The sequence below is a fragment of the Mobula birostris genome, chromosome 29, assembly GCF_030028105.1.
Source record: "Mobula birostris isolate sMobBir1 chromosome 29, sMobBir1.hap1, whole genome shotgun sequence".
Taxonomy (NCBI): domain Eukaryota; kingdom Metazoa; phylum Chordata; class Chondrichthyes; order Myliobatiformes; family Myliobatidae; genus Mobula; species Mobula birostris.
In genome coordinates, this window is record NC_092398.1 from 19913041 (window position 1) to 19936409 (window position 23369).

Here is a 23369-nt window from a genome sequence, read left to right on the forward strand (position 1 = left end):
AAAAGGTTCAAAGGAACATCTAAACAAGCCTGATGCATTTTGGAAACAAGTCCTGTGGACTGATGAAGTTGAAGTATGGAATTCTCTGTCCAGGGAAGCAGTGAAGACTATTTCATTAAATATATTTAAGACACTCTTAGACAGAGTTTCTTTTTGCATAGCAGGGGGATTAGTTATGGGAATAAGCAGCCACGACTTAATGGTGGAGCAAGCTCAACGGGCCCTGCTCCTATGATTGTTTATTTAAAAATATCCTGTAACTGCCTGCAAGAAAATTAATATCAAGGTGATATATGGTAATATATTCGTTCTTTGAGAATAAATTTACTTTGGCTTTATGTTACTTTGTTCTAATGGAAATTAAGACATCCGGAATTTGATATAGCCTACTCTGCAACGAGCCAGGGACGGGAGAGTTACCGAGAAGAGACTTTGCGCTCAGCCTCCCTCCCCAGATATACCCTCAGCGCCTTTAGGCGTAACACTCAATGGTCGAGTCCGTTACTCCGAGCCCCGAGCCCCGAAGAAGGGTTTCATTTCCATCGATACTGCCATACCTGCTGAATTTCTCCAGCATTTTGAGAGTGGGGCTGCTCCTGTCGGACACAGTATCAGCTCCCGCATGTTCCCACGACACACTCCAAATCGCTCGGTGTGTCTGCGGGACAGTGAGGGACTTAGCAACCTTTTAAATGCTTTTTATTTGCTCAACCACGTTTTAGGAACAGTACAAGCTGATCAGTATATAAAACGGACGGAAGTCGAGTGTAAAGGCCGACTCGTTCCCTCCTACATCTGCTGACTAAGCCCTCGGACTCTGAGCAGAGTAAATTGCATCAAGTTCTGGCGACCCTCACTTCACGTTATCCGAACAGAAGCACAAGTGCCGCGAACTGCCGCCCACTTGACCAGATTGCCAGTCGGCTGCAGAGCACATTCAGGTCCCGCCCCTTGACTATATTAAAATACAGCATGGTCCCGCCCCCTTAATCTGATTGACAGCAGGCAGCAGTGCGCATGTACTGTGTGGTCCCGCCCCCTGGATCTCGTTGACAGCAGGTAGCAGAGCGCATGCGCCATGTGGTCCCGCCCCTCCCTTGATCTGATTGACAGCGGGTAGCTGTGCGTATGCGCCGTGTGGTCCCGCCCCTTGACCTGATTGACGGTTGGCAGCAGAGCGTATGCGCCGTTTGGTCCCGCCCTTTGACCTGATTGACGGTTGGCAGCAGTGCACATGCGCGGTCGGCAGCTCAACCTGCGAGCGCCATTTTGTCAACGAGCGGTGGGAGTCGTTTGGGAAACAGAGTGCGGGGGAGGAATGGAGAGCTCTCGGTTCCGGGGTCAGGTCGCGGACAGCAGCCTCTTTCCGGCAGCGAGTCGCTTTAGGAGCGGTTCCGCAGACGGGCTCAGAGATCGGCATCGGAGCCGGGGAGGTTGGGGAGAAGAGTCGGAGTGGAGAGGCGACTGGGCCCGAAGCATGGAGTAAGTGTGGGGAGGGAAGAGGACGTTCACTGGCCAGAGGGTGGGTAGGCGGAGGGAGAAGAGGTTGTTTCCTTGACTTAGATCAGTGGGGAAAGCCCCCCTTCCCGGTGTGTGTTAGTGGGGGCGAGTGGTGTTTACAGAACCGGGTACTCGGTGGGGGCAGTTCAACAAAGAGTTGCTATTGCAGGCTGGCTGGGGCGAAATCAGATTTTCAGATTCAATTTTTGAATCACGTGCACATCCAACCGTGCAGTGAAATGCGTTAACAATTCGGTACTGGGGGCAGATCGCAAGTTTCGCCACACTTTGGTTAAAATGGCGCCGGAGAGTGGCAACTCTTTGTGTGCAGCTCCGAAGGGAATCATCAGATTTTGTTTAAGGACTAAAATTATATTTTGCAAATACTGTACATATTAAGGACTCGGGGCCCTGCCTTAAAATTTTCCTTGTAAACCTACCCGTCAGTCGTATTTTTGTTGAATCAGAATCCGGTTTATTATCAACGGCACTTGTGAAATTTGTTGACTTTGTGGCAGCAGTACAATGTAAAGCATAATTAAATAGTTAAATAAGTAGTGCACAAATAAAAATAAGAAAGTAGCGAAATACTGTTCAATATCCATCACGAATCGGATGGCAGAGGGAAAGAAGCTGTTCCTGAATCGTTGAGTGGTTGCCTTCACGCTTCTACATCTCTTACCTGATGGTAACGAGGCGTGACCTGTGTGATACAGGTCTTTAATGATGTATGCTACCTTTTTCGAGGCGTTGCTTAATGACGGAGCTGACTGTTTACAACACTGCAACTTATTTCGATCCTGTGCAGAAGCACCCCGTTCCCCCCAAGTACCAGATAGATATTCCGCCAGTTAGAATGCTCTCCATGGTACAACTGTAGAATCCAGGACTGTCTACAAGCTTTGGGTAATTCAGAAAGCTACATCATTTTAATATGTTTGGAAAAAATCTTTTGATCTGCACATTTTGGACTGCAAGGCCATAAGATACCTCACTGACTACCATCATCATGGCTAATACACAGGCACTACAAAATAAAATTGATGCCCTCAGAGCAAGATCACTGCACCAGAGGGACATCAGAGACTTTGTTGCACAAAGACATAGCTCTTCCCCCATGATAGTTTGAATTTTAGGAACAGCTTCTTCCTGTCCAAAGTCAGATTATTGGATGGTTCATGCATATTATTACATCACTGTGGCATTCTGTTTGCACCTCTTATTTTTCTTATTGTAATCTTTTGATGTGTGGCACTGTACCAATGCCACAAAACAGTGAATTTCATAATGTGTCAGTGATAACCTGATTCTGACATCGTATGTCCGCAAGCGAAAACAACACAGCAGCAATTGGTCGACACAGTTTTAAACAGTTTAATGACTGTTTCAGATTCACTTTATTGCCAGTATATGAAACATTGCTTATGGTTCAGTTTCAAGCATAAAACACTGTTTAATAACAACAGACAACACAATCGCAGCCAACAATTTACAAGATGATAATTCAAACAGCCATTAACAATTAGCAGAACAGTCACACGTGCAATTGTCACTAATTAAACTTGAACAAATGTGAACATATGAACAGACTGTATAATCATCAACCGAACAAGGACAGTTGGGATATTGCACCCACAGACAAGAAAATTGGCAGATGCTGGAAATCCAAGCGACACACACAAATCCAAGCGACACACACAAAATGGTGGAAGAACTCAGCAGGCCAGGTAGTATCTGTGCAAAAGAATAAACAGTCGACGTTTTGGACCGGGACCTTTCAACAGCACAGGAGAAAAAAGAATGAGTCAGAGTTAAGAGGGGAGGGAGAAACACAAGGTGATAGGTGAAATTGGGAGTGGGGGAAAGGTGAGGTAAGAAGTTGGAAGTTTATAGGTGAAAGAGATACAGGGCTGGAGAAGGGGGAACCTAACAGGAGAGGATAAAAGGCCATGGAAGAAAGAAAATGGGGAGTAGTACCGAGGGAGGTGATAGGCAAGGAGATAAGGTGAGAAAGGGAAAAGGGGATGGGGAATGATGAAGCGGGGTGGGCATTACAGGAAGTCCGAGAAATCGATGTTCATGCCATCAGGTTTGAGGCTACCCAGACCTAATGTAATGTGTTTCTCTTCCAATGGCAACTGGCCTGCTGAGTTCCTGCAGCGTTTTGTGTGAGGATATTACACGTATTTTGTAGAGAAGCTGGATAGCTACAGGAGAGAAGCTGTAGTGAAGGTGGTGATGGTCATAGCATCTGCCCGATGGCAATTTTGGTGAATGGGCAACTGCTAGGGTGGTTGGAGTCAGTAATTTTTTTTTTTTTTTTTTTTTTTTTTAGCTCTTTTCGTCACTCTGGCGATGAACCAGTCTTTTAATGTTGCCAGCTGTTGAGCAGTGAGTCCCACAGGAGAGGCGACTGAAAATGCGAGGGGTTCCTGTGCATGAACAGTCCCGTGCCCGGATGAGTAGTGGGGTGTCTGTCCTTCCTTTCATGGACAGCAGCTGCTCTCTGATGCTTGGCGGAAGCTGAGAGTTGCAGTCCTCAACGGCCTCCAATACTAACACTGGCTGTACCAGCTGCTTCACACAATGTCTGCCTCACTCACTGACCCATTTTCCTTTTCCCGTCCACAGGGAAAGTCTTCCATCAACTCCGATGTTCCGTCCTCGCGAGGCACAAGGAACAGAGCGTCCATTTCGTCACTCACAGACAAGGTATGTTATAGCGCACAGAGACAGTGGCAGCTCCCCAGTTCCACAGTCTCAGACAGCAGAGACTTCTAGACCCACACTGAGCCTAAAACCCAGCCACACATTTCCCTGCATTGGTTAAATGGTGGGAGGGGATAAGAGCTATCAAACAGCAACAGGGTCTCATGTGGAAACACAAGAGATGGAGTGAGTCAGTAACAAGTATTTCACATCTGTCTTTACTGTGAAGGACATGGATGCTAGAAGACCCGGGAAATTAATAATGTTATTTTGAAACAGACTAAATTAGACAAGGTTCTGAGTGTATTAGTATGTATAAAGCTGATAAATCTGTGATGCCTGATCTGTAAAGCCAGGGAAAGAATTGCAAGGAACCTTGCGGAGATACTTGTGCCATGGATAGCCACAAGGGAGGGAAACAGAAGACTGGACGGTGACACTGTTGTGCCTTTATTTCAGGAAGACTCCAAGGTACTATAGACATAGCATCAGTGATGGGTGGGCTATTGGAGAGGGTAGCCTAGACAACATGCACTTGGAAAGGTGCGGCCTGGTCAGGGTGAGTCAGCATGGCTTTGTGCCTAATGAGTATTGTTTCTTGAATTTGGTTGAACTTTTCTGAAGCGGTGGATACAAATACAGATGAAGGAAGTCATGCTAGTAGACATCTTCTGCATGGACTTTAGCAGTGTCTTTGACACACTACTATATGGTAACCTGTTCTGGGAAATTGGGTCAAATGGAATCTAGGCTGGGTTATCCGACTAGTCATGTAGCGCTACAGTACAGAAGTAAGCCATTTAGCCCACCCAGTCCATGGCATGTTGTTTTCTACCTAGTTCCATCTACCTGCATCTGGTCCATAGTTTTCCATACCTTTCTCATTCATGTACCTGTCCAGGCCTCTTCTAAATGTTGCATTTGGACCCCCATCCACCGTCTTAGCTAGCAGTTTGTTTCACACTTGCACCAACTTCTGAGTGCAGAAGTTTCCCCTCAGGTACCCCTTAAGATTTCTGTCTCCACTTATGACATCTAGTTCTAGTCTCTCGCAGCCTCGGTGGTGGCGGGGGTGGGGGGGGGGAGCCTGCATGTATTTACCCCATCTATGCTGCTCAAATTTGTATGCCTTTCTAAGATCACCCCTCATTCTCCTAAGCTGCAGCGAATGACTGTGTGGCTAGGCATAGCTCAAATACCATCTATAAATTTGCTGACCATACAACCATTGTTGGTAGAATCTCAGGTGGTGACAAGAGGGCGTACAGGAGTGAGATATGCCAACTAGTGGAATGGTGCCGCAGCAACAGCCTGGTACTCAACATCAGTAAGACGAGAGAGCTGATTGTGGACTTCAGGAAGGGTAAGACGAAGGAACACGTACCAATTCTCACAGGGGGACCAGAAGTGGAGACAGTGAGCAGTTTCAAGTTCCTGGGTGTCAAGAACTCTGAGGATCTAACCTGGTCCCAACATATCAATGTAGTTATAAGGAAGGCAAGGCAGCGGGTATACTTCATTATGGGTTTGAAGAGATTTGACATGTCAACAAATACACTCAAAAACTTCTATAGTTGTACTGTGGAGAGCATTCTAACAGGCTACATCACTGTCTGGTATGGCGGGGGGTGGGGTGGGCTACTGCAGAGGACCGAAAGAAGCTGCAGAGGGTTGTAAACCTAGTCAGCTCCATCTTGCGTGCTAGCCTACAAAGTACCCAGGACACCTTCAGAGGGCAGTGTCTCAGAAAGACCTCCAGAACCCAGGGTATGTTAGGAGGTACAGAAGCCTGAAGGCACACACTTAGCAATTCAGGAACAGCTTCTTCCCCTCTGCCATCCGATTCCTAAACGGACATTGAATCTTTAGACACTACCTCACTTTTTTTTAAATATACAATATTTCTGGTTTTTGAACATTTAAAAAAATCTACTCAGTAGAACATCCTCAGCATCGTCCGGCAGATGTTAAAGGACCTCAGTCTCCTCAGGAAATAGAGACGGCTCTGACCCTTCTTGTAGACAGCCTCAGTGTTCTTTGACCAGTCCAGTTTATTGTCAATTCGTATCCCCAGGTATTTGTAATCCTCCACCATGTCCACACTGACCCCCTGGATGGAAACAGGGGTCACCGGTACCTTAGCTCTCCTCAGGTCTACCACCAGTTCCTTCGTCTTTTTCACATTAAGCTGCAGATAATTCTGCTCATACCATATGACAAAGTTTCCGACTGTAACCCTGTACTCAGCCTCATCTCCTTTGCTGATGCATCCAACTATGGCAGAGTCTTCCGAAAACTTCTAAAGATGACAAGACTCTGTGCAGTAGTTGAAGTCTGAGGTGTAAATGGTGAAGAGAAAGGGAGCCAAGACAGTCCCCTGTGGAGCCCCAGTGCTGCTGATCACTCTGTTGGACACACAGTGTTGCAAGCACACGTACTGTAGTCTGCCAGTCAGGCAATCAAGAATCCATGACACCAGGGAAGCATCCACCTGCATCGCTGTTAGCTTCTCCCCCAGCAGAGCAGGGCGGATGGTGTTGAACGCACTGGAGAAGTCGAAAAGCATGACCCTCACAGTGCTCGCCGGCTTGTCCAGGTGGGCGTAGACATGGTTCAGCAGGTAGACGATGGCATCCTCAACTCCTAGTCGGGGCTGGTAGGAGAACTGGAGGGGATCTAAGTGTGGCCTGAACGTAGGCCGGAGCAGCTCTAGAACAAGTCTGTCCAGGGTCTTCATGATGTGGGAGGTCAATGCCACCGGTCTGTAGTCATTGAGGCCGCTGGGGCGCAGCGTCTTCGGCACAGGGACGAGGCAGGACATCTTCCACAGTACAGGACCCCTCTGGAGCCTCAGGCTCAGGTTGAATACATGGTGAAGTACTCCACGTAGCTGAGGGGCACAGGCTTTGAGCACCCTGGTACTGACACCATCCGGTCCTGCAGCCTTGCTTGGGTCAAGACGTTTCAGCTGTCTTCTCACCTGTTCAGCTGTGAAGCCCACCGTGGTGGTTTCGTGTGGGGAAGGGGTATAGTCATGAGAACAGGGTGGGGGACTGTGAGGAGGGGTAGGAGGGGAGAGTGGAATATGTGTTGGTTGGGGGCTGACAACAGATGGCTTATGTGGGGGATGGGCAGGGGTTACAATGTCAAATCTGTTAAAGAACAGGTTAAGTTCATTGGCCCTGTCCACACTGCCTTCAGCTCCTCTGTTGCTAGTTTGCCGGAACCCAGTGATGGTCCTCATCCCCCTCCAGACCTCTCTCATGTTGTTCTGCTAGAGTTTCCACTCAAGCTTCCTCCTGTACCTGTCTTTAGCCCCCATTAAGGGGGCTGTATTAAGGACCCCCAGCACCCAGGGCATGCCCTTTTCTCACTGTTACCATCAGGTAGGAGGTACAGAAGCCTGAGGATACGCTCAGTGAGTCAGGAACGGCTTCTTCCCCTCTGCCATCCGATTCCTAAATGGACATTGAATCTGTCAACACTACGTCACTTATATTATTTCTGTTTCTGTAGGAATTTTAATCTATTCAATATTATACTGATTTATCTATTTATTGTTATTTTTTTCCTTTCCTTCTATATTGTGTTTTGAATTGAACTGCTGCTGCTAAGCTAACAAATTTCACGACACATGCCGGTGATAGTAAACCTGATTCTGATGGTCCAGGCAATGTTTTGATAAACCTTTTAAGCATCTTCCACAGAGTAACAACAACAGTAACCAAATTGTTTCCAAAACAGTGGATACCAGGATAGCATAGCAGTCAGCATGCCATTCCAGAGTTCAGAGTTTCATTCCACTGCTGTCCGTAAGAAGTTTGTACATAATCCTCGTGAGTGAATGGGTTTCCTCCGGGTGCTTTGGTTTCCTGCCATAGTCAAAAGACGGTTTGGTTGTAGGTTAATTGTTCATTGTAAATGGTCCTGAGATCAGGTTTGTATTAAATAGGTGGGTTGCTGGACGGTGCAACTCATTAGGCCGAATTGACCCCAGACTCAAACATTCCAGAGATTGCCAGGTATAGAATAAACTCCATGCTTTCACGCTCTACCAGAGACTCACAAGTACAATATGAACCCCCCACTCTCACTGATCCAGAGACTGACAGGCCCAGAATGAGCCCTCTACTCTTTTAATGTATCGGAGACTGCCAACTACAGAATGAGACCCAAACTCTCACTCTATATCAGGGACTCACAGGTACAGAACAAATCCCACGCTTAAGGCTGATTTATACTTTTGTGTCAAATGTACACCATAGGTACGGCATAGCCGCGAACCCTACGCCATAGCCTAATGCGCACCTCTCCCAAAATGTAACTATGTGTCGCGGCGTTGCAGACCACAACAACTGTGATTGGTCCGCTTGGTAGTGTCGGATTTCCTCCTACGCTGCAGTAGCTTCCCATTGGGCGATTGAAGGGCACGGAAGGAACTCTGGTTGTAATGCTTTCCATAAAGCTTTATAGACCTCCGAAATTATGGAGGACCCTGTGCTTGACACCAGTTTGTAACTAGCTGATACAGCCTGTTGACTTCCTCCTGAAGCTAAAACTCGAATGGTGATTGCCAGTCTCTGAGTATACTGTGCGTACACTGTTGGCGAAATAGATGGTTGGAGACGATGCACCAAATGGTCAAATCTACCTGCCGACATCCAAAAATAATTGAAATGCATTTCCTCGTCCATGTCTCTCAGTGGCTGGACAAGCACAGAAAACATACCCTCCTTCAGTTTCAGTCGCCATTGCTTGGAGTTTGAGTTTCTTCGTGTTGAGTTTCAACACGAAGAAACTCAACACAGTGGCATAGAAACCCCACCGCCATCTAGCGTTTTGGCTGTGAATTGCAGAGCGACGCAGACACACCAATGCAGGAGTATAAACACTCACAGCAGCATAGCCCACTTGCATAGGCTGCGGCGTAAGCTAGTACACACAAGTATAAATCAGCCTATACTGTACAAGAGACTGACGGCTACAGAAACCCCACTCTCTCACTATACAGGGACAAGCTGGAACAGAATTTTTAGATGGGCCTGGTTTCTGGAACCTTCTCAAAAGTACTGCTGAAATCCTCACCCACCTTCCTGTTACCACCACAATAAATCCATCTGTAACCTGACCCTGATTAATGTCTCTCCTTCTAGAGTTCAGAACAGATTTCAAATATTTCCCCACCATTCAAGTACAGTAACAAGTCTGCAATTGCATACTGTGTGCTTTTCTCACATTTTAAACCATGGGACGCAAGTATTCTCCGATCCTGTGGTCCCACTTTTTGTAGCTGAGGGAAGATTGAGCAATGATATCCTAAGCCTCCACAATACATTCTCCTTCCACTTCCTTCAACAGTCTAGAATATATTTTATCCAGTACTGGGTTTTGTCAGTTTTAATAGAGGCTACGCCCACTAGTACTCCCTCAGTTTTCACACCGATGTTTACCTGATCCATTAATTAGATTATTTTATCACTGACCTATATGAAATGCTGGAAGATGAGAATAATACAAATAGATTACCACTAGTCAATGCTGCTTTGTGCTAAAAATATCTATGAAACTAGGAATCAGCAGCTCTTAAGGGAATTTATTTATTTGAGATACAGCACAGAATAGGCCTTAAAAGCAGTGCTTCGGGTAGATGGAGCTCGCCAGCCTGGGAAGGCAGTCCACCTAAGAGAGGGAAAACACTGATTTCAAACCTCAGCTGCCTTGCAGCCATACTCTCTCATGGGAAAGACTTCGGGAGTAAACCCTGAGGACAAATCCGGAGCTGGAGTCCCTAAGGCAGTCCGACGTTGCCTTCAACCTCGTTCTGGCAACTCCTGCGATGACACTGGTGCTAAGCTGTATCGGCCCTTGCCCTTCCCTTGGACAACATCAGTGTCGTGAAGAGGGGAGAATTGCTGCATAGTCACAGTCATAGTCATAATCATACTTTAATTGATCCCGGGGGAAATTGGTTTTCGTTACAGTTGCACCACAAATAATTAATAGTAATACTACTATTAGTAAATAGTAATAGTCATGGAAATAATAAATAGTGATAGAATAGTAATAGAAAAATAGTAATGAATAGTTAAATAGTAATATGTAAATTATGCCAGTAAATTATGAAATAAGTCCAGGACCAGCCTATCGGCTCAGGGTGTCTGACCCTCCAAGGGAGGAGTTGTAAAGTTTGATGGCCACAGGCAGGAATGACTTCCTATGACGCTCTGTATGGGCAACTGCCGGTCTTCCATACAACCTTGCCCAGACCTGCGCCCTGGAGAGGACACTCCAAAGACTTTCCAGGCGCAGATCCATGGTCTCGCGAGACGTACGGATGCCACCACCACCACAGAATAGGCCTTTCGAGCCACACCACCCCGTAATCCTTTGATTTAATCCTAGCCAAATCACAGGACAATTTACAATGCCCAATTAACCGACCAGCCTGTATGTCTTTGGACTCTGGAAGGAAACTGGAGCACCTGGAGGAAACTCACGTGGTCATGGGGAAAACATACGCACTCCTTACAGGCGGGATTTGGATGCAGGTCACTGGTACTGTAAAGTGTTGTGCTAATCATTATGCTACTGTACCTCTCATGTAATCATAGTTGCCATCCGTCTGACTCCATACAATGTGGGTTATGCTGTATAAGAAATTAATTTAATTCTGTAGGTCGTTTCTTCCCCCATACTTTTCTGCAAATTAGCATGAATTTGCTTTTTGCCTCCCTTTCATGGTTCTCACCTGGAATGTTCCTTCTCTTTCCCTCCCCACAGCTGTTACCTGAGCTGCCAACCGTTACCAACACTGTTTATTCCATGTTTCTGGCATTTCAGTTGTCTTCAGTCTTTTAGTCATTTAAAAACACCTCAGCAGTATTGTAAAGGGCAAATTGGTCTGACAGTTAATTTTTTTTTTCCAATTTCTTCAATGTTTTATCTTTTCTGAAAACATAAATGAACCATTACAGGAAGGATTTGGAAAATGTGCAGGAATTTACCAGAATGCAGTGTATGGACTGGGAGGGCATTTTGAAGAAAGTTGGGGTTATTCTCCTTAGAGCACCAGAGGGAAATGGGAGGCCTGATGGAGGTTTTAACAATTACGAAAAGCATTAATAGGGCAGTCAGGTAAAAATGTCAAACATCAGAAGACGTGCTTTTACGGTTCGAGGGGACAAGCTTAAAGTAGCAATTTTATACACTGTGTGCCAGATGGTCCAGCTGGTGTCTGTACTGTTCTGTGATCCATGGTGCACACATTAAAAAATTTCCCTTTGATGCTCACAATGAAAATTCCCATTCCCTTCCTAATGAAGGGCCTCTGCTCGAAACGTTGCCTCTTTATTCCTCTGCGTACATGCTGAGTTCTTCCAGCATTTTGTATGTGTCACTCGTATTTCCCTCCCTCGTCGCCGACCTTACACCAGAATGTCCTTGCCTGCTGCTTCCCTTTTGATTGACAGGTCAGTCTGGCCCACATCCCAGCTGCTGTCTGTTTTTCACATGGAGTCCAGCAGCTTTTCGCCAGATTGTGTGTGCTGATGGCAGAGAACGCACACAATCCCCGACGTCGTTCCATCAGCAATGGGCTTTTGTGGGCACAGGGAAGTGATGAGACTTCCACCCTGGGCAGTGTGACTGAACTGAAGTGTAGTGAGGTTGCCGTGTACTTGCTGGAGTTTCAAAGAATGAGAGGTAATCTAATGGGCTTCTACTTCGGTTTGCAGGTCGCCGTGGAGAGATGAAGAAGGTGGTGAATGGAGAACTGCTCCTCGCTCTCTGCCATTCCCAAGTGGATCTGGAAGTGGACTGATGGAGTCTGGTGTTCCTGACTACTCATCCTCTGTGGGCCGCTTCTCTTCCCACCAGCCGCCAAGGGAACAGTGAGTACCTTACTACGCCAGCTCCCAGCCTCAGGTTTCCCATTCTTATCCTCACGTTCAGATCCCTCATTCTCTCTGTAACCTCCTTCCATTTTTGCAGCCTCACAGCTTCCATTTGTGGCACTTTGTGCATTGTTGCTTTCCTTTTCAGATTGGAAGTCTCTGGCTTGTAGGCCTCCGTCAGTCTCGTGAGACCATAGTTTTGCGCCCTTGGAAGGTTTCCAGGGCGCAAGCCTGGGCAAGGTTGTATGGAAGACCAGCAGTTGCCCATGCTGCAAGTCTCCCCTCTCCACACCACCGATGTTGTCCAAGGGAAGGGCATTAGGACCCATACAGCTTGGCACCAGTGTCGTCGCAGAGCAATATGTGGTTAAGTGCCTTGCTCAAGGACACACACACAGCCTCAGCCAAGGCTCGAATTAGCGACCTTCAGATCACTAGACTAACGCCTTAACCACTTGGCCACGTGCCAGGTCTCTGGCTAGTGGTGGTTTATAGGTGTACGGGGCTGGGTTCCTTTTGTTCATGGCCACTTATTGAGACTTACTGGCCACTTAGATGCCTTCTGTAGCATAGCCCATCCACTTCAAGTCTTGATGTCCTGTGCATACAGTGCTGCTCTCCTGCACGTCACTGTTTTAATGTGTGGTTATTTGAGTTACTGTACCTCCATGTCAGCTTGAACCAGTCTGACGATTCTCCTCTGATCTCTTTTATTGAGATACTTTCACCCATGTTTTTTGTTTTTTATTTCTTTTTGCACCACTAAAATAAGAGACTGTTGTGTGAAAATCCCAGAAGATCAACTTCTGAGATATTCAAACCACCCTGATTGGCACCAATAGTCCTTCTACGGTCAAAGTGACTTGGACAACATGTCTTACCATTCTGATGTTTGATACAGACAACAACTGAACATCTTGAACATGTCTGCATGCTTTGTTGCCACATGATTGGCTGATTTGATGTTTGCATTAAGTGCAGCTTTCAGGGTGCTGTGTACAACTTCAGAATCAAGATATATTGTATATGTTGATGAAACTACAGTTGTTGCTGCCTAGCAAACAGAAGGGTATGATTCAGCTGGAGAGGGGCAGAAAAGATTCTCAAGGACCTGAGCTTTTTCACAGAAAGTAGAAGGCTGATGGGGTGACCGTTGAGTAGGGGTTCCCAGCCTTTTTTATGTCATGGACCAATACCATTAAGCAAGGGGTCCATGGATCCTAAGTTGGGAACCTGTTGTAGAGGTATATAAGATCCTGAGGTGCATGGTTAATTGAGGCCACTTTCCCGGTTCAAGGCTGTCTAAAACTGGTGGGCATGACTTTCTGGTGAGGGGGAGCAATATAAAGTGAACGTGGTGGGAGCAACTTTTTCACACAGAATGTGGCAGATCTGTGGAATGAGCTATCACAGGGAGTTGCAAATGCGGATATTCCTTCAACATTTTAAGACGTTTAGACAGGGATGGGTATGGTTTGGAATGCTGTGGGCCAAATGCAGGTAGATGAGACTAGCTGAGGTAGACAACTTGGTCAGCATGATGAGTTTTACCTGCAGGGCCTGCTTCAGCGCTGTGTAAATCAGCATCTCTATTGCGCAGTTTAACCAAAGCAGGATGTACACAGTGAATGACAGGTTCCTGGGGAGTGTTGATCAAAAGAGACTTTGTGCTTTTCTGCCTCCTCCACCCCCCTCTGGCAGCTCATTCAGATACCAACTATTCTGTGTGAAATATTTACCCTTCAGATCCCCTTTAAAACTTACTGTCACCTTATAACTATTTCCTCGAATTTTAAACACCCACACCATGGGAAACAATCTCTGGGTATCTAACCTATGTATGCCTCATAATACACACAAAAAATGCTGGTGAACGCAGCAGGCCAGGCAGCATCTGTAGGAAGAGGTACATTCGACGTTTTGGGCTGAGACCCTTCGTCAGGACTCATAATTATATCCACCTCCATGTACCCATAGCCAACTTCGTGCCTGACCTACCAGGCGTTTAATATTCAATCTCTCCCGATACAAACTCTCCAGTCTGGGCACTATCCTCTGAATCTTTTCTGTATCCTCTCAAGCTCAGTTACTGTTAGAACTCATAATATACATTGTGGCCTCAATTACTTGTACACTTAACAACGTGAAGTCACAACTCCTGTCCTCAAAGTCCTAACCAATGAAAGGCAGCATGCCAAATGCCTTCCTCACCATCTTGTCTACACTTTCAGAGAATGATGTACTTGTACCCCCTAGTCTCTATTCTCCAACACTCTTAATTTCCTCTGTACATTCTGTCCAGGTTTAACTGACCAAAACATGCTGCACATCACAATTGTTTGAGGTGAATTCTACCTGTCGTTTCATCTGATCTAGGTTGTGTTATAATCTTATTTAACCTTCACTGTGCACACCACTTACATGGTCTCATCTGCAAAAGTGTTCTCACCAAATTGACCATATTGAAATGGTTAAAGGTTCTTCATTAGTAAGAGGGTCAAAGAGTTACAAGGAAGAAGGCAGGAGAATTTGGTTTCAGAGCGATAATAAATCAGCCATGATGGAATGGCAGAGCAGAATCGGTGGGCTGAATGGGCTAATTCTGTGCTTATGCTTTTACTGTCATCCAAATAAGACCAAAAGACATTTGAGCACAGTTAGGCCATTCAGCCTATTGAGTCTGCTCTGCCATTCCATCATGGATGATCCCGGATCCCACTCAACCCCATATAACTGCCTTCTCACCATATCCTTTGATGCCCTGATCAATCATGAGCTATGAACTTCCGCTTTAGATATACCCATGGACTTGTCCTCCACCACAGTCTGCGGCAGAGCATTCCACAGTTTCACTACTTTCTAGCTTAAAAAAATTCCTCCTTCCCTCTGTTCTAACAGGTCGCCCCTCAATTTTAAGCCTGTGTCCTCTAGTTTTTTTTCCTCACCCCTAATATTCCACATCAACAGATCATTTGCAATACCAGAGAAAACAACACACTGGACCATTGCTGCACCACCATCAAGAATACCAACTGTGCTGTTCACGCTCTCACTTCGGGAAGTCTGATCACCTGGCTGTACTTCTACTCCCTGAGCATAGGCAGAGACTGAAGACTGCAGCACCAGTAGTGAGGACCAAGAAGGTATGGACAAGGGAAGCACAGGAGTGCCCCACTGCTTTGAATTCAGGGATTCATCTTCGAACCTGGATGAATATGCTTCAGTTGTTACCGATTTCATTAAAACCTGTTGGATGAGTGTGTGCCTGCAAAGATTTACTGTATGTTCCTAAATCAGAAGCTGTGGATGAACCAGGAGGTACGTCGTCTCCTGAAGGCTAGATCTGTGGCATTCAAATCTGGCGAGGGATCTAACCTGGTCCCAATATATCGATTTAGTTATAAGGAAGGCAGGAAAGTGGGTATACTTCATTAGGAGTTTGAAGAGATCTGGCAAGTCAACAGATATACTCAGAAACTTCTATAGTTGTACTGTGGAGAGCATTCTGACAGGTTGTATCACTGTCTGGTGCGGGGGGGGTGGTGAGGGGGAATGTGCTATGCACAGGACCGAAAGAGACTGCAGAGGGTTGTAAATCTAGTCAGCTCCATCTTGGGTTCTAGCCTACAAAGTACCCAGGACATCTTCAGGGAGTGATGTCTCAGAAAGGCAGCATTCGTTATTAAGGGCTTCCAGCATGCAGGGCATCCCCTTTTCTCACTACCATCAGGTAGGAGGTATAGAAACCTGAAGGTGCACACTCTGCATTTCAGGAACAGCTTCTTCCCCTCTGCCATCCGATTCCTAAATGGACATTGAATCCTTGAATACTACCTCACTTTTTTTTTTAATAAACAGTATTTCTGATTTTTTGCGCTTTTTTATCTATTCAATATATGTATACTGCAGTTGATTTAATTGTTCATTATTATTTTTATTTTCTTTCTTTTCTCCTGTATTATTTATTGAATTAAACTGCTGCTGTTAAGATAACAAATTTCACGTTATATATCGGTGATAATAAACCTGATTCTGATTTTGACCCTCCCTCCGCTTCTATCTGTGAGGATATAAAAGCCCAGACCAAAGCCAGGTCCTCAGTCTAGCTGCCTTTATTGGAGCATAGGACAGGTCCTTTAGCTTATGATATTGTGTCACACTAATTAAACCACTCCCATTTAATCTAATCCATCTACCCAGCACATTGATTATGTCCATACTATCTCTGCATATTCACAGTTCATAAGTTTATTATCAAAGTCACCATATATTTCCTTGAGATTCATTACTTGCAGGCATTCACAGTGGAACAATGAAGTACAATATGATCAATGGAAGGCTACTCAAAGACTGACAGTCAATATGCAAAAGATGATCTGTGCAAATAAAGAACGAAGAACAAGTAGTCATAGATAAGTAAATATTATTGAGAACATGTGTGGCGGAGTCCTTGAAAGTAAATCAATAAGTTGAAGAATCAGTTCACAGTTGAGGTTATCCATGCTGCTTCAGAAGCCTGATGATTGAAGGTTAATAACTTCCAGTTATGAATCTGGTGGTGTGGGACCTGAGTCACCTGTATCTCCTTCCCAATCACAGCAGTGAGAAGAGAGCATGGTCTGGATGGTCCTTGTCCTTGTTCATGCACCTATTTAATTATTTCTTAAGTACCGCTATATCATCTGCCTCTACAACCCTGGCAATGTATTCCTGGCTAAGCTGCAATACATGCCTTCTGGTACTGGCCAGTTGAATCCTGGCAAAGAATACTGACTGTCTAACTATACCTCACAAAATTTTGAAAACTTCTGTCAAATATCTCTTGAGCCTCTGCCACCCTAGAGGAAATGGTCCCATTTTGTTCAACCTTCCCTCACAACACATCTCCTTCAAACTAAGCTGCATCATGTAAACCACCTCCACACCCTCTTGAAAAGCCTCCACCTCCTCCCTATAGTAAGGTGAGCAGTGTTGAACATTATACTCTAAATGTAGCCTAATCAACTTTTAATAATATCAAAGGTAATATATAGTGACATATACTTTGATAATTTGGGTGGGAGGGTGCAGATAAACATCTACTAAAGGAGGTGCAAGGTGCTCCTTCCCACTAGCCCGTAGGTCACCCTTGAGCAAGGTGTAGCATCTGCTTAGAACACCCCCCAGTACCCTCACCGATCAGGGTCATGTGAAGGTATGGGAGCAGGTGATGGTTGTGTGATACGCCCCAGCTACTTAAGTTCTGGTTATATGACCACCGATATCAGGCAGACAGTCACTGAAGAGTATTGATAACAATCGGGGTAATCTGTCCTGTAAATATACTGTCCAGAAGCAGGCAGTGGCAGACCACTTCTGGAGGAAAATTTGCCAAGACCATGATCATCTACATCGTAACAAATGAACTTTGATAAGTTTATTTTAACTTCGACTAAAGCTGTAACCTTATTTCCTGGTGCTTGAACTCAGTGCCTCAATTAATGAAGGCAATCATTGCATGCACATTTTTACCAGCCTATCAGCGTCTGTGGCCACTTTAGGGAGCCTCATAGCAGGGCTGCAAGGTCCATCTGTTTATCAATGAGAGTGTTCCTCCCACTAACTAATCGCCTTCACGTTGGATTTCCTAATATACAGCACCTTACAGTTGCCAGATTAAGCTCCATCTGCCTCTTCACCTATGTCTGCAACTGGTCTATATCTCATTGTATCCTTTGGTAATCTTCTATGCAGTACACAATGCCACCAATTTTTGTGTTCCCTCTTCTGCTGCTTCACTGACGTGCAGGTTAGGCCTATTGCGTGTTTGTTACTCCACGAATTACCATGCATACATAAAATATACATGTTGGGTTTGATATTTTTTTAAGAAAACAATCAGGCACATGTCCATTTACCTAATGTTATAATGACCCCAAAGAGCACTGACTTACGTCCTGCTCCAGCTCCGAGGAACACGTCCTTAGCGTTAAGCGGGTTCTGAGTGTATTTCCTGCCCTGGTACCAAGTTGTATTTCCTTTCCCCCAGTCGCAGATTTTATACTGAATGTCGCATGCAACTTCTGTGCTCTGTAACTACCTGCTGCATCTCATCTGAGAGCTCACTGTACTCATCTCCTGAGCTGTGGACGGGGCATCATGTGATGCAAAACCACTTTCGAATTTGTGGCCATTTTTGTGCTGGCACCCCTAATGTTATTCCCTCAGCAATGGGCCAGTATGGGCACAAAATGGTAGCGAAGTCCGTGGAGTAGGGTGCGTAGTGGGCTTGGGGATGGTGGTGAGGCTCCACTCCTGGTGAGGCGGCAGAGCCTGAAGTGCACTGGGGTCAGTGTGTGCTTGCTGGGGTTTCAAAGAAAGAGAGGTGATGTGATAGGTGTCTCCTGTGGTTTTCAGGTTGATGTGGCGAGGCAGTGAAGGTGGCGACTGGCGAGGCGGTGAAGGTGGCGATTGGCGAGGCGGTGAAGGCGACTGGCGAGGTGGAGAAGATGGTGACTGGATCAGAAGAACTGCTCCTCGCTCTTTGCCATTCCCTTCTGGATCTGGAGCAGACAGTTGGAATCGGGGTGCCCTGACTGCTCCTCCGCCGTGGGCATCGTCTTCTCTTTCTGCCGGCCGTCCAGGGAACAGTGAGTATCTGTCAGTACCTTAGTGCACTGGCTCCCTGCCTCAGTTTTCCCATTCTTATCCTTTGTCCTCTCCCTCGTAATCTATCCATAACCTCCTGGGTCCTGTCTCCCTCTCACAGTCATGCTCTCCAGATCTTTTTCAAATTAAAGTTTATTGTCATTCAACTGTTCACATAAATGCTGCAGATGAAGCAGCATTCTTCTGGGCCATGGTGCTCGACACAGTACTGATAACCTGCACGCAGCACAATTAATATTACCACAAAGAAGTTAAATAAAACATATTCCAGAAGATCTTGACATTTGGCGTAAGGTGCATTTATGGCACAAGCTAAACGTAAGTAATTAAAACTTGGGCAGTGGTAGGGAGTTCAGTTGTCTCACAGCTTCGGGGAAGATGATGTTTCCCATCCAAACAGTCTTCGTTCTGATGGTAGGGTGTCAAAGATTGTGGGATGGGTGAGACGGATCCTTGACAATGCTAAGAGCCCTGTGCACGCAGTGATCCTGATACTATCTCAGATAATTGGAAGAGAAACCCCAATGATCCTCTAAGCAGTCCTTGCAATCCTTTGTAGCGCCTTGCGGTCAGATGCTTTTCAATTCGTGTACTGGACAGTCATGCAGCTCTTCCTCCTCTCCGCATGCCATCCTGTCTTTGGTGATGAGGCCAACCAATGTGTCATCAGCAAGTTTGATTTGGTTTGAGCTGGAGCTATCTATTATTACATCCCTTTTCAGATTGGAGGCTTGTGGCTATGTGTTAATGATTTTGATGAGAATGTAGATGCCATACTTAATAATTGATAGATAATTAATGACACCTATGAAGATGATTGCCTGAGCTCACAACAGGATATAGATTATTTAGTAATATAGGGAAGGATATAACATTTGGAATTTAACCCAGGCAGGCACAAAGTGAAGTATATTGGTGATTTAAATCAGGATAGGGCTTACATGGTAAATGTCAGAGCTGTATGTGTGTTGTAAACCCAAGAGGGGCAAAGGATTACATAGAACATAGAATAGTACAGCACAGTACAGGCCTTTCGGCCCACAATGTTGTGCCGACCCTCAAGCATGTAGTTCCCTGAAAAGCGGCAACATAGGCTGGCCAGCAACAAACATTTGCTCTGTTTGCCGCATATTCAGTTGGAGCATTGAGTACGGTAGCTTGGATGTCTTGTTACTGTTGTACAAGACATTCTTGAGGCTGTACTTGGTGGACTGTGTACAGTTTGATCGCAGAGGCTTATGCTGGCTTGTCCTTGTGGCCTTTCTTAAAGCTATAGCATTAACCATACTCTTGGTGGTTAAAATAGATGCAGATTTCTTTGCTGACGCCCCTTCATTCCTTCCCTAGCTTCCTGCAGTGGCCTAGGATACAGTTAATCTAATCCTGGGGATTTATGCACTGTAATGTCTGTGCCCGAGGTAATCCACACTCTCTCCAGCAGAGCAACTTCATCATCAGTACATTCCTCTTCATCACTGGTATATTAAAGTAGACTGTTTCCCCTTCCAACCCTCTCATGTCAAGGCCTCTGTCTGTTCTGCCCAATGGGCTGACCTCACTGTGTGTGAGGATGTGTTTCCTGATATCTCCATTACACAGTCTCACTTTTTCAGGGCTCCCCCACCAAGCTTCTTTGGTGTTATCAGTTCCACAAATCACAGTTCAGTGTCAGGTTTGTATGGGTCTCAATCCTTGAAATGGTGAGGTTGTATTGGTATTTAACGGTGGAGTGCAGTGCTTGGTGTGTATAGGTCTGTGCTCACTGCACAGTGCGGGGAGCCTTTTTCGGTCTTTGTCCTGATGGTGAAAGACTTGATGTTGTAAAGTTCATTATATGTATTGTCCACTGCTGTCTGTTGCTATACAGAGCAGTATGGTGAGTTTATATAACTGTGTCCTTAAGCTGCAATGCTGTGGTTTGTACACTCTGTCCTTGCAGGACAGTTCTGTGTGTGGTATCATTCTCTGTCCTTGGACTACTGACACTTGTCTGCACTGCCTGGAGCTGTAATGTTGTGTATCCTTTCAGTGCTGAAATTGTCTTTTCCCTTATAATCCATTGCAGATTTGCCCTGCTCCTTGTACAGTGCTCCATGTTGTAAAGAGCTGTGTACTCACATTACCACCAGATCACATGGGAACAGGAGCAGGAGGTCACCAGGCTGCTTCTATGCCCAGCAAATTGTCGTTAGATGGTGCCAGGCGTGGCAAAGCTGCTCCCTGCACACCCACTTTTTACAACTAATAGAATCATTCTGCTGTTTAAAATCCTAAGTTCTCTGTCTTTAAGAATTTCTGATGGCATTCTGTTAAATATTCTTGCAGGTCTGGCAGCCTTCCATCCTCCGGGAGCTGATCTACCAACCCAACTCGCGGACCCTGACGGAACTGACCAGCGAGGCCTAGGGTGGGCCCGTCCAGGTCGCAGCCGGCTCCGACCTCAGCGAACCCCCACTATTGAGACCCGACTACCAGAAGAAGTGGCTCGTGGATTCACTGGAATGCAGACCCGACTGGCTGGAGCACCTGATGCTGACCCCAGAGGCTGGTTCTACCAGGGTACCCGTTCACCTGAGACAGGTGGATTTGACACCCGAGGCCCAACTTGGCGCGAAGCCCGAGGCCCTACTCGACCTGCGGGGGTCGAAGCCCAAAATGACCGGAACCAGCAGATACCTCGGAAGCGAGGCAAGAGGGCAGGGCTGCAGGCGAGGCTGAAAACTCGTGGGTTCAAGACCCCCCTCCCCAGCATAGTACTAGCCAATGTCCAGGCCATCGAGAGCAAAGTTGATGAGCTAAGATCCAGACTGACCTCGCAAAGAGAGCTGAGGGACTGTTGTGTGCTGTGTCTTACTGAAACCTGTCTTACACCCGATTCACCCGACAGCTCCATTCAACCTGAGGGATTCTCCATTCACCGAATGGACTACGCGGCATCCTCCGATGAAAATAGAGGCGGAGGGGTCTGCTTCTTAATCAACTCCTCGTGGTGCTCGGATGTGAAGGTTTTAGCGAGCGCCAGCACAGCAAACTTGGAATATCTAACGGTGAAGTGTCGCCCGTTCTACCTGCCACGAGAGTTCACTGTAACTATCCTGACGGCAGTCTATATCCCACCTCAGACAGACGCAAAGCCTGCACTTGATTCGCTTTGCGCTGTGATTAACAGCTTTGAAAGAAGATATCCAGAGGCCCTGTTCATTATTGCCGGACACTTCAACCAGGCCGACTTCAGAAGTGTGTCACCACATTACTACCAACACGTCTCCTTTGCCACCAGTGGTCCTAACACCCTTGACCATTGCTATACGACCATCAGAGAGGCTTATCGATCCATTCCTCGTCAACACTTGAGTAATTCAGCCCACCGGGCTGTGTTCCTTATCCCTGCGTACAGACAGAAAGTGAAACGAGAGAAGCCAGAACAAAAACTGGTACCGTGCTGGTCTGAAGAAACAAAGGAGATTCTGCGTGACTGCTTTGAGTCGGTAGACTGGAAAATGTTCAAGGACTCGGCTGCCAGCCACGAAGAGTATGTCACTACCGTCACAGACTTTATCACCAAGTGTGTTGAGGACTGTGTACCAAAGAGGACAATTACTGTGTTTCCAAACCAGAAACCATGGATGAACGAGGAGATCCGTTCTCTTCTGAGGGCTAGGACTGCAGCATTCAAATCGGGTGACCCCGTCCTTTATAAGAAAGCGAAATACGACGTCCGTAAAGCGATCAAAGAAGCCAAGAGACGGTACCAGTCTGAAAGCGAGTCTCAGTCTGGCCGTCAGATGTTGCAGAACTTGCAAACTATAATGGGTTGCGATACAAAACCGGAAAACAGCACTGACAACAGCACATCCCTTCATGATGTACTTAAGACCATCTTGGAAAGTTTTGAACAGAAGGACACGGGTATGTCTCCGCCCGTCATGTCAGACTCCAGTGAACCTGAATCTACAGCCAACGATGGTGAACATTCCGAGGGTGAACCTGTGGAAAGCATCGGCCCCTGATGTCTCTGGCTGTGTCTTTAGATCTTGTGTGGATTAGCTGGCAATGTTCAAAGTAAAATTTATTATTAAAAGTTGGTGTATATATGTTATAGATTCATTTTTTTGCTGGCATTTACAGGAAACTACAAAAACAGTGGAATTTATGACAAACTATACATTAACACCGGATTTGCTAAAGAAGACGTTGTACAAATAAAAATAAGACTGAGAACATGAGTTGTAAAGAATCCTTGAAAGTGAGTATTTACGTTATAGAATCAGGTTTAATATCACTGGCATCTGTCGTGAAATTTATTAACTTCTCAGTTCAGACTTGCTGTGAGTGAAGTTATTCGTGCCACTTCAGGTGTCTGAAGGTTGTTGGGTAATAACTGTTCCTGGACTTGGTAGTGCGTTACCTAAGGCAACTAAACCCGGTGCTGATGGTAGTAGTGAGAAGAAGGTCTGTCCTAGTTGGTAGGGGTCTTTGATGCATGCAGCTTTCATGTGGCAGTGCTCCATGCAAATGTGCGCAGTGGACTTTTCAGCCCAGCGCTGCATTCTATCAATGTTTTGTAACCTACAACAACCTTCCACATTATCCACAACACCACTAATGTTCACATCATTT

At 46.0% G+C, this 23369-nt stretch overlaps 1 protein-coding gene across 3 annotated transcripts; it reads left to right on the plus strand.

Moving 5' to 3' along the window:
• The first annotated feature begins 1249 nt into the window (after positions 1 to 1249).
• On the plus strand, positions 1250 to 22843 carry LOC140189969 (uncharacterized). 3 transcript variants are annotated; one of them, XM_072246349.1, is made up of 5 exons: positions 1250 to 1482; positions 4132 to 4212; positions 11943 to 12098; positions 18498 to 18730; positions 21075 to 22843. In XM_072246349.1, exons 1-5 carry the CDS (start codon positions 1319 to 1321, stop codon positions 22757 to 22759), a joined length of 2319 nt encoding a protein of 772 aa, XP_072102450.1. In that variant the 5' UTR covers positions 1250 to 1318; the 3' UTR covers positions 22760 to 22843. The 3 variants fall into 3 exon arrangements, with proteins under 3 accessions (XP_072102450.1, XP_072102451.1, XP_072102452.1); XM_072246350.1 differs by lacking the exon at positions 1250 to 1482 and adding an exon at positions 5448 to 5572 and having other exon boundaries at positions 4131 to 4212; XM_072246351.1 differs by lacking the exons at positions 1250 to 1482; positions 4132 to 4212 and adding an exon at positions 15069 to 15244 and having other exon boundaries at positions 12009 to 12098.
• Positions 22844 to 23369: the final 526 nt, after the last annotated feature.